Raw genomic sequence first — 12,483 nt, 5'->3', positions numbered from 1 at the left:
GTTTCTTCTGTTATCAGCATGATAACTTCTGACAAGTTCTCCCTCAACTGAGTTAAAACCAGGCTGAATTTTGTGTCAGGGTGGGTGCTATAAATAGATTAGCAGGGAGCTGGTCTATTCACAGCACAGCTCTTCATGTTTCTGCCTATGTGGAGGGCAGTGTGTACCTCCAATCAGATGTCTCACAGTGTATGGCAAGAATCCACACCTGCAGGTAAAGCAGGAAGAGAAAATTTGAACAGGATGTGCACTTTCTAAACAGTCTAGAAAGCTGAAGACAGCACATATATACAAGTAAAACTTATGTAGAGAGATTTGTTTCATCTCTGTGTATCATCTGAGGCTGTTCACTTCACTGAGTATATGTGAGGGCTTACATCCACTTTAATACAAAAAACAAACATGATCTAGAAATTTAGCAATAACATAACAACAAAGCCTCAAGTATCCAACCCTTTTTGGGTTGATTTACTAAAAGCAATATAAAAAACATATAAAAACACGCAAAAGCATATAAAAACGCTCAAATTGCACGTTTCTATCTATTTCTATGGGAATAAAAATGTGCCAAAAACACCCAAATCTGCCCGACTCATTTGGCTTCAGGCAACTTGGAGTGGAGATGTGTACCATCTCCATAGAGAAGCATTGATTCTTTTTTCTCTTCCAGCGTTTTGTAGCTTCGCGCTTCAAGCTACAAAACACTCAGGTGTGAATGGGGCCTTAGTGTCAGTCAGCATACAGAAGACAAGAATGTTTTTTTTTTTTACCACTAGAGGGGGGAAGTGACAAAATAAGAATCTGCCGGCATCTTTCTCTTATGGCCTCTCCATGAGCTTGGCTTTATAAACCCCCCCCCCCCATGTGTGTTTTTGCTTTAATAATAAAGCAGTACATGCGTCACATAAGCTTGTTAAATTCCACTATGTGCTGTATTACATTTGCACATTATTTGTACAGCTTCTCTTCAAACAAGACATACAGTATGACAGGAATGGCAGGTGCCTTGCCTTGCCACATGTTTTCACTCGGCATATCCCTGAATACCATGCTGCACTAATGACATGACGTTAAGGGAAAATTCCCTGAGGCTGCATTCTGCCTGTTAAAGAGAGATGTCAGTCTGCGGCAGATTAGCTGAACAAATCTTAGTTAAGGAATACATACTGCTGTCTCCTTATTTGTTCCTTTTTCCCGATAGCGGTTGCTTGACGCTGTCCCTCCTTCAGGCGAAAAATGCGCTGTAGCTTGGCCAGCTCGCTATCCGCTAGAAAACAATAATATGAAGGAAAATGAGAATCGTATGTTACATCCATCTGTTTCATGTGTGTCAATCAAAACATAATGCATCTCTTTAAGAAAAATTTCCTTTATATATATATATATATCAGGGACAGCGGTGGCAGGATATTGCATCCGCTGTTTAATCCCTAATACAACCATTACGAATCCAAGGGAGTCTTATTTTTCCTGCTGCAATTTATAAATGTCAAATATTTGGAGAATAACAAAGTGCAAGCTCTTTTTCAATAGATGTCTGTTGACATCATAATAGAACTAAACTGCTACAAGACCCTTCACACAAAAAAAGATCTAGGCCCCTTTCGCACATACAGACCGTTCATTTCATCAATTCAGTCACGTTTTTGTCATCAGTTTTTTTCAGTCAACCTCAGTTTGTCATCTTTTTCATCAGTTTTTTTTTTTTCATTTTTCATCCGTTTTTCATCCCTTTTTTATCCGTTCTTCATCCGTTGTCATCCGTATTTAATCCAGTTGTCATCTCTTGTTATCCATTGTCATCTGTTTTTCATCCATTTTTCATCCATTTTCTTTCGTTTTTCATCCGATGTCATCTGTTGTCATCCATTGTAATCCGTTTTTCATCCTTTATCATCAGTTTTTCATCTGTCCTTCATACTTTGTCATCTGTTTTCCATCCGTTTTTTATCCGTTGTCATCCCTTTTTCATCCGTTGTCATTCGTTTTTCATCCAGTTGCCATTTGTTGTTATCGGTTGTCATTTGTTTGTCATCCAGTTGTCATCCATTTTTCATCCATTGTCATCTGTTTTCCATCAGTTGTCTTCCGTTTTTCATCCGTTGTCATCTGTTGTCATCCGTTTTTCATCCTTTATCATCCCTTTTTCATCTGTTCTTCATCCTTTGTCATTCGTTTTTTTCATCCGTTTTTCATCCCTTTTTCGTCCATTTTTTACATCCATTTTTCATCCGTTGTCATCCATTTTTCATCTGTTGTCATGTGTTCTCATCTGTTCTCATCTGTTGTCATCCATTTTTCATCCGTTGTCATCCGTTTTTCATCCATTGTCATCTGTTGTCATCTGTTCTCATTTGTTGTCATCTGTTGTCATCCATTTTTCATCCGTTGTCATCCGGTTTTCATCCGTTGTCATCTGTTGTCATCCATTTTTCATCCGTTGTCATCTGTTTTTCATCCGTTGTCATCCGTTTTTCATCCATTGTCATCCGTTTTTCATCCGTTGTCATCCGTTTTTCATCCGTTGTCCTTCGTTTTTCATCCGTTGTCCTTCGTTTTTCATCCATTGTCATCCGTTGTCATCCATTTTTTCATCTGTTGTCATCTGTTTTTTGTCCGATCTGTTTTTTTAACGGATGGAAAATAGGACTTTCATCCATTCAAAAAAAACTGATGTTGACAGAAGCAGATGAAAACAGATGTAAATGTACAATCATCCATTTACATCCCTTTTTCCATAGAAATGCATTGATGTCTGTTTTTCATCCGTCAACAGATGGATGAAAAACGGACAAATGGTCTGTATGTGTGAAAGGGGCCTTACACTTAAAAAAAAAAATAAAAAAATACCATATAGTATGTTGCATATTTGCAAATTTAAATTAAACTCAAACAAGTGCAGGCCTGAAAAACCTTAGCAATCATATAGTAAATGACCATGGAAAAGTAAATGTTACATTTGAATGAATATTAAAACTTCATAAAGAATGAATATTAAAACTTCATAAACATTAATATTATATGTGTCTAATCTCTTAAATGTAGCTATTGAATAACATCAATAATAATAATAAATTATCTACTGAGTTTATACTCAAAGTGCCATTACTGTTTGGAATTCTTTATATGGTTTTATTATTCTTTTGCACAGCGCCACTTCAAATTTGTAAACAATTTCAAGCGGTTGTAAACCGCTGGCCTTTTTTTTTTTTTTTCTCTTACCTTTCAAGGTAAAGGCATAATGTGCTAGTATGTATTGCATACTAGCACCTTATGTAAAACTTCCCTTAAATCAAAGCTGTTCCAGTGTCGAAATGTCAGCTGCCCATCTTCACCCTTCTTGTTTCCGGGTTCACAGACTCTGGCTCTGTGACTGGCTGGAACTGCAATGACGTCATGCGCACGGGAGCCGCCGATTACAGCACAGGGCTCTGAAGGAACGGCACGGGTGGCCGTTTCTTTAAAGTACATGCGCCAGTGATGTCACTGGCTGCATGCACAGTAAATATCTCCTAAACAGTGAGGAGAGATATGTTTAGGAGATATTTACACTACCATTAGGTAAGCCTTATTATAGGCTTACCTATAGGTAAAAGTTACTTATGGCAGTTTACTTCCTCTTTAATTTTTAGATGTGGGTATACATTGTTAAGTTGTGACCAGCTGCTTTATAAATCCTATATTAGGTGGTAGCGCAGAGGATTCTATACCTAAATATGAATTACAGTGTTCCTAAACACAGAGCCTACATTCACTATATCTGGTCTCCCACAGTACACTGAACATGGAAATGCAATTATTTTAGTAAATATAAACCGATAAATACCTTTTCTCATCAGCAGTATATAGCAGTCGTGTGAATTGTATCAGTTCCTAGTAAATCTTGGAGGAGTTTTCATTCTCCCCTGATTCTCTGTCTGGACAGTGCTGATTGGCCATGTGCTGATCACAAAAAAAAAACCTCTCTAGCAATACACACCAAACTGAGCATGTGCAGCCTGTCCCCTGGTTCTGTAAATATCAGGGGTTTTGTTTGGAGACCGTGAAAGAAGAGAGACGGGATCAAACAGCCTTTATATACAATGCAAAGGATTCCCCCTAGGTTCCACAGTGAGTATAACCAGCATACTTTACTGCATATACACACTGATTTTATTGTTGTGGGTTTAGTAACACTTTAACCACTTCTGGACCGGAAAGTTTTACCCCCATAACGGCCAGGCCATTTTTTGCGATGCGGCACTGTGTTACTGTTAATCTGACAATTAGGTGGACATGCGACATTGTACCCAAACAAAATTGATGTCCTTTTTTCCCACAAACAGAGCTTTCTTTTGGTGGTAATTGATCACCTTTGCGTTTTTTTTTTGCGCTATAAACAAAAAAAGAGCGACAATTCTGAAAAAAAAACAATATTTTTTACTTTCTCCTATAAAACTTTCCGGAAAAAAAAACATTTAAAAAATATATTTTTACATCAATTTAGACCAATATGTATATATATAAATATTTTTGGTACAAAAAATCCCAATATGTGTATATTGATTGGTTATAGCGTCTACAAACTAGGGGAAAGGTTTATGTCATTTTTTTAAATTTATTTATTACTAGTAATGGCGGCGATCAGCGATTTTTAGCGGGACTGCGACATTGCGGCGGATAGATCAGACACCTAACTAACATTTTTGACACTTTTGAGGGGGACCAGTGACATTACTACAATAATCATGTAAGGGGTGCTGATGACCAATGTTGAGTTGTGCCACATCCCTAATAACAAAATACAAAGGAAGGGGTTGCCCTAATTGGGGCTTTATAGGCACATAATGATTAGAAAACTAATATATGATAAACAATGGCTTTATTGAGTACAAAATAGAAAACAGTAAAATTTAAAAACATTATACAAGCATAGGGCAGATAAGAGGAAAACTCATAGCGCTAGAACCTAAAGACCCGACATGTTTAGAAGACATATGCTTTCTCCTTCTTCAGGGGTAGTTCATAGCAGTACTCTAGTGATACAAGAATATGAGCATAAGAGCCATGAATCGTAAAATCTGCATAAATAAAATAATTTTGCAGTTCACAATGTACATAATGTATATGATGTGAGTACTTACAGAGTTAATCATATCTGAACTTTGCATGCTTGTACAAACGTTAAAAACATCTGGTTGGTCTGGATCTATCTGGCGATATATGTGATGATATAGTTTGTAATTTCATCAAGTTTGTGGAACCAAAAGGGGACAAGGTCAGGTAGGTGCCTCACATATGGTCACATATACATATATATATACATATATATATATATATATATATATATATGTATGTATATATATATATGTATATATGTGTGTATATATATATATATATATATATATATATATATATATGCACACACACACATATATATATATATATACCTATACACACATATAAATATATATATATATATATATATATATATATATATATATAAAAAATTATATTATTGTTTCGATCATAATTCATGCGTTATATATATATATTATATATATATATATATATATATATACACACACACACATATATATATATATATACACACATATATATATAATATATAACGCATGAATTATAATCTAATCAATAATATAATTTTATTATATATATTATATATTATATAATAAAATTTATTTTATTGATTCGATTATAATTCATGCGTTTGTGTTTCAAATTTATCACATCTGGGATGTCTACTAGAGTCTTGTTTTGGTCAGGTTTAAGTCAGTAATTACTAAGAATTGTAGGCCTATAATACATAACGCCAAATTTCCATGAAAAGAATTGTACCGCTTTTGGTATGTAATTCCTGACAGAATCATACAGCCAGGGAGGTTAAGATATATTATATTATTTTTAAGGTTTTTTTAGTTTTATTAGTATTTATTAGGTTGGTATCCCTTTGTGCTAGCGGTGCTACCTCCCTGATCTTTTACAATATGTGCAAATTACCAATGTTATTTAGGAAAAAGCCATCATTAAAAACGTTGCGCCTTCTGCGTTGTCAGATCACAAGGATACTACACGGTGGTGCTCTGGAGATCAGCATATATTTGGGATTTATCTCCTTATGCTTGAACACCTTTTGGAAGCTGAATTTACTACAGAGACATCATTGTTCTTTTGCTTGAATAACATCGTCATTGAAACTTATTATGCACATAGAAAGTCCCACGTGAGATTGTCCATAGGCACTGGTTGCTTTATCTGTGCACAGCAGAACCAATTAGGAGCATTATGGTTGAGACTGATGTATGCTTCATGTGGGATTCACCTCGCTGTGGTGGAGAATTTCCATTTTGCTTGGATTACATATGATACAGGTGTTTGCTGAACTATGGCAAAAAAGCATCCTGCAATCCCTGGATTTCAAATATATTCTCCACAGTGGAGTACTGGAGATTACTTGAATATACTAAAAAACACAGGGGTTGATTTACTAAACTGCAGAGTAAAAAAAGCTGTGCGTGGTAGCCATTCAGCTTCTAACTTCAGCTTGCTCAATTAACCACTTAAGCCCCGGAAGATTTTACCCCCTTCCTGACCAGGCCCTATTTTGCGATTCGACACTGCGTGACTTTAACGGACAATTGTGCGGTCGTGCGACGCTGTACCTAAACAAATTTGGCGTCCTTTTTTCCCCACAAACAGAGCTTTCTTTTGGTGGTATTTGATCACCTGTGCGATTTTTTGATCATGCGATATAAACAAAAAAAGAGCGACAATTTTGCAAAAATAACAATATTTTTCACATTTTTTTATATGAAATTCCCCCAAAAAAATGTAAAAATCAAAATTTTTTAATATTTTTGGCCAATTTGTTTTATGCTACATATGTTTGGTAAAACAAAAATCACAATAAGTGTATTTTGATTGGTTTGCGCAAAAGTTATTGCGTTTACTAAGGGAAAGATTTTTGTAATTTTTGTTGTTTTTTATTTTAACGAGTAATGGCGGCGATCTGCGTTTTTTTTTTTTTGCGGGACTGCGACATTGCGGCGGACAGATCGGACCCTTGACTGACATTTTTGACACTTTAGGGGGTACCAGTGACATTACTACAGTAATCAGTGCTATAAATATGCACTGTTACTGTAAAAATGGCACTGGCAGGGAAGGGGTTAACTTTATTAGTGATGCCGTGGCTAAGTGTGTCCCTAGGGGCGTGCTTCTTACTGTGCAGGGATGTGGCTTTTCATGTAACAGCAGAGATCTACGATCCTACATAGCAGGACAGTGTGATCTCTGCTGTTACACAAGGGAGAATGATAGGCGGCTTTGTTTACATTAGCCGCCTGCCTTTCTCCCTCTGTAAAAGATGATCGCGAGTGACCGGCGGACATCGGGTCTGGCGTTCACTCGCGCGGAGGTGTCCATGAACAAGCGGGGGCGGGTGCGCGCCTCTGGCGGCGTGCGCTCGCCCCCTATTGGCTCACAGGCGAGTGACGTACCCATACGTCACTTTGTCTGCACGGGGCTGACTGCCGCAGTATATGTACTTGCGGCGGTCGGCAAGCGGTTAATCTTTGACAATAAAAGCTGAAAGCTGATTGGTTTTTGGATTTTGCACTCTCCAGTTTTAGTAAATCAGCCCCTTTATGTCTATTTGCATACCTGGTTGGGATATAACCTCAACCTAATGCTATTCTTAGGTCATTATCCCATTCATGCGCCTACTTAAAGTGGTTGTAAACCGTACATATACCCAGTAAAGTGACTGGTCTCAGGTGATACACAGATATTAAACAAATCTTCCTACATAAGCTGTAACTATTTATCTGCAGTCTTCTATTCTCTACAGCCATTTAAATTTCAGAATGTATAAAGCTTGTCTTAGCTGTCAGAAAAAAAAAGGGACGGAGAGCTGAAAATTACACAATGCAGAGCTCATCGAGGAGATACCCAAGAGTTAATTGGAGGTCACACTCCCCTTCACACAGCACACAGGAACAGAGCTGAGGCTGTCAATCATGGGCTGTGTGCTAACGATCTCTCCCCTGTCACCTTTTTTTCTCTAGGGTGTCATAAACACCTGTCCTAAGTGATTCATGCTAATAGCAGAGAAATGAGGTAGCAGACAGATATGAGACTTTGGGGTTGATTTACTAAAGGCAAATAAAGTGTGCACTTTGGAAGTGCAGTTGCTCCAGAGCTTAGTAAATGAGATGAAGCTTCACTTTGCAAAGAGTACCCAATCACAGGCAAGACGAATTAAGAAAAAAAAAAAAACACAGCATTTTTGATTACACTTGATTGGATGATGGAAGTCAGAAGAGCTTCCCCTCATTTACTAAGCTCTGGCGTATCTGCACTTTGTAGAGTGCACAGTCTATTTGCCTTTAGTAAATCGACCCTCATAGTACTCAGGATTGAGACAAGTACACACTATAGAGGGATATGCGTTGTTCATATTTCATGTCTGAGGTTTACAACCACTTTAATTATTGTAAAGAGCAGGAACATGACAACATATAAACCCTTATTGCCATTATTACATATTTGGTGCAGGGCAAAATGTTTTTTTAACCACTTACCGCCCCCGCCCACCGTCAAATAACACGGAGCGGTGCGGCTCTCGTTCTGGGACAACATCATATGACGGTGCCCCAGAACGGCCTTTCTTACACTCCTGCAGGGGCGCGCAGTGCGGCGATTGTGGCCTTGGTAAACAGCCAATGATGTGGCTCTTTACCCATGTGATCGGCTGTGTCCAATCACAGCCGGTCACATGTAAATGAGGAAGTGCCATTTATCGGAGTGTGTGGCGAGGAGAGACAATCAGCGGCTCCTCCAATCACAGCCGGTCACATGTATATGAGGAAGTGCCATTTATCGGAGTGTGTGGCGAGGAGAGACAATCAGCGGCTCCTCCAATCACAGCCGGTCACATGTATATGAGGAAGTGCCATTTATCGGAGTGTGTGGCGAGGAGAGACAATCAGCGGCTCCTCCAATCACAGCCGGTCACATGTATATGAGGAAGTGCCATTTATCGGAGTGTGTGGCGAGGAGAGACAATCAGCGGCTCCTCCAATCACAGCCAGTCACATGTATATGAGGAAGTGCCATTTATCGGAGTGTGTGGCGAGGAGAGACAATCAGCGGCTCCTCCTCAAAGGGCAGTCTAGGACAGGTAATCAGGGCACTGATCATCAAAAAAGTTAAATAACTGTGCCCACCTTTAGTGCCCACAGTGTCCACAATCAGTGTCCATAGTGCTGCCAGTCAGTGCCCATCAGTGGCTGTTCATCTGTGCTGCTCATCAGTGCCCATCAGTGCTGCCCATCAGTGCCCATTAGTGCTGCCCATCAGTGCTGCCCGTCAGTGCCCATTAGTGCCGCCCATCAGTGCCGCCTTTCAGTGTCCATCAGTGCCACCTATCAGTGCAGCATATTAGTACCTCCTCATCAGTGCCACCTCATCAGTGCCCATAAGTGCCACCTCATCAGTGCCCATCAGCGCACATCAGTGAAGGAGAAAAATTACTTATTTTCAAAATTTACTGACAGAAAATAAGAAACACTTATTTTTTTTCAAAATTTTCTGTGATTTTCTATTTTTTTTTTAGAAAAAAATAAAAAACCCAGTGATGATTAAATACCACCAAAAGAAAGCTCTATTTGTGTTAAAAAAATATGATAAAAATTTCATATGGGTACAGTGTAGCATGACCGCGCAAATGTCATTCAAAGTTTGACAGCGCTGAAAGCTGAAAATTGGCCTGGGCAGGAAGGGGGTGAAAGGGCACTGTATTGAAGTTGTTAATGATGTTCCCGTAGGATAGGTTTAATACCCTGTTATTGTAATTCCTGTCCTGGTGAGACTCCCCCTTAGCTTTTAAGGGATGGGAAGGACTTGGTGAGGAGAGCAGAGTGATTGAAGACCTGCAAGATGTACCACCAAGGAAGATCAGGTCTTCTCCACTTCAGGGAGGAAGATGAAGAGACCCAAAGCAAGCAATGAAGGCCCTGAAGATGGGCACCACAATGCCCCCTCCTTACAGCTTGTTGGACTGTTGTTCCAGAAATAACAATCTTCTACAGATTTATTATCATATCTTTGGATTACGTGATGTGCTGCTAAATACCATTTTGTTGGACCAATATTTATTCTCTGTAGTGTGGACAGTTTATAAAACTACTTCAGTGAAAGAAGTAATTTGTAAAGCTATGCCTCGGAGTAGGGATGACCTCAGTGTTCACTTCGAACGTACTTATGTTTGGAGGGAATGCTGGCAGTACAGAACACTGAGGGTGTCCACTATGGACAAATGTGACAGGCTAAAGCTGTCAGTGGTTGTTATAGAAGCAATGGGTGCTTGCACCCAACACAACCTTACCAACCACTGATATCATCAGGCCAATTCACTTCTATGGCCAAGAATACTTGGCTACAAAATCAAGAAATGGATCAGATTACATAATTGCCTAAATATGCCGGCAAGTTGTCGGGCATCGTGATTGAGGATGAATTTAGGTGGAACTTTCTGTGGGAATTTTTATTTTAATAATAAATTACTTGCCAAGCGATTGGGTGTCTTTATTTTTAGGTCATCTAGGGACATCTTTTTTTGTGAATGAGTAGAGGTACTCCCATAATCAATCTCTTGAGGGGAGGGTGGTATCTGGGGGCTCCTCATTTTTAAGAGGGCCTTTATATTTTGATAAGCCCCTGCCCACAGGCCCCCACAACTACCAGCCAGGGTTGTGGAGAAGAGGCCCTTGTCCTCATCAACATCAGAAAGCCCCCCCATGCTAAAGGCATGTGGCCTGATGTGGTGGGGCGCACGCTCATTTCCCTCCCCTTTCTTGGCATACCAGGCTGCATGCATAAATAAGGGTTTGGTATTAATTTCCTGGGGGACCGTAAACATTTTTTATATACTTTTTTTTTTTTTGCATATAAAAACCCCTTAAAAACCAAATCAGACTCAAAGAGGTAGATTTACTAAAACTGGAACACTAACTTCAGCTTGTTCAATTAAGCATTGACAATAAAACCTGGAAGCTGATGAGTTTCTATGTAGATCTAGCACTGCCCCCTAGAGGACTGTTGAATATAACACGTTCTGGATTCCCCTGGGTTACCCGTAGCAACTGCTTGCAGAAAGGTATCACTTTAAGTACTTGACTCAGTCAATGATCAGTCCAGGGGATGTTTTCTGTGGTTTTATTTGGAACTGGTATAGGAGAAGGGATGAGTGGGATACTCCAGCTAGTAACTATTCACAGTATTGAGGACAACTGACTTGAGGATGCGGCAAGGCCCCTGCTTCACTCTGCCACTGGAATGAAGATAGAATAAATGTTACTGCTTGTAATTATCTTCAGGGTTCTAACTTGGCACCCCCTTTCTTACTGTGTGCTTACACCCATCCACTGACTCTACACTCAGGAGTGGTCCCCTTCCTGGGCAGATCCCCGGGCAAGTTCCTCTGTACTCATGGACACTGTTTTTCCAGAGTCACCGTTGCCCTCTACTCCACCAGTCAGCTTCTCCTGGATTTTCTGGATTCAGCCAACACACTCTGGTTCACTAGGCCAACTGCCTGTGACCACCATCCACTGCTACAGAAGAGGAGACAGCCCTCACCCTCCATCTGGGACCTGGCTTCCCGTCGAAAGACCCCCTGCCTCATGTGCTCCTGGCTTTTATACCCTATCCCATAATGCATCACTCTCAATGCCAAACCCATGGGATAGTATCAAAGCCTGTGTGTCATTGGCTGGGTTTCCTCTACTAACCAACATGCCTCCCCATTGGACACAGTTGGGACACTCCCTCAGCCCAAATGCATCACACACTGAGCACATGGAACAGGCCTAACTACGAATCCTGCTCCCCTGATAGGCAGAAGGCATCTATGTTTTACCTGCTGCTCTCCTGATAAGCAGGCAGAGCCAAAACCACTCTCCTACCTAGCATCTATCTAGGGGGGTGCTACATCGAGCTGCACCAGATTTTTCACCATCCAGTTCTAAAGAAAATAACCCCAAAGGGTCTGGTATGCACTTTAGTGGGGTCTCTATGCAAATTCTTTATTTCACTCTTGCTGTCAAAAGTGATATTTACAAAGAAAAAAAATGACAATTTTATTTACCAGCAAATAAAACTTCATCGCTGACTTATTTTTAGAAAAACCCACACAGACCCCCATTCAAAGGTCTCCCACAATACATAACAGACCCTTAGGTGTCTGCTATGTATTGTGGGAGACCTTTAGAATCTGTATGCAGTTTTTTTTTTCCTTCAGAAAAAAAGTAGCCAAGAGGGAGAATTTAGAACTTTTTCCTTTCCAAATGGCAGTGCATTAAAAAATTCCAACTGTATGGAATCTAAAAAAAAATGTTTTCTTCATTGGTATGTGTTCCCCAATAATAATAATTTTGCATAGCTGTATTGATGCATTGGCAGCTCGTAACAATCATTGGTCAA

At 39.6% G+C, this 12,483-nt stretch overlaps 1 protein-coding gene across 1 annotated transcript in view; it reads right to left on the bottom strand.

Annotated features, from left to right (window-relative positions):
* ODAD1 (outer dynein arm docking complex subunit 1) overlaps window positions 1-12,483 on the bottom strand; it is a 259,341-nt gene that overhangs the window by 211,406 nt on the left and 35,452 nt on the right. The window contains exon 3 of the mRNA XM_082273694.1: window positions 1,168-1,267. Coding sequence (XP_082129820.1) covers window positions 1,168-1,267 — 100 coding nt within the window. The remainder of the gene's footprint in view (window positions 1-1,167; window positions 1,268-12,483) is intronic.

The sequence above is a fragment of the Pelophylax lessonae genome (assembly GCF_965119305.1).
Source record: "Pelophylax lessonae genome assembly, chromosome: 12".
In the NCBI taxonomy this organism is placed as follows: Eukaryota; Metazoa; Chordata; class Amphibia; order Anura; family Ranidae; genus Pelophylax; species Pelophylax lessonae.
The sequence above is the reverse complement of the archived record's forward strand: the minus strand, read 5'-3'. Positions and strand labels throughout refer to the sequence as shown.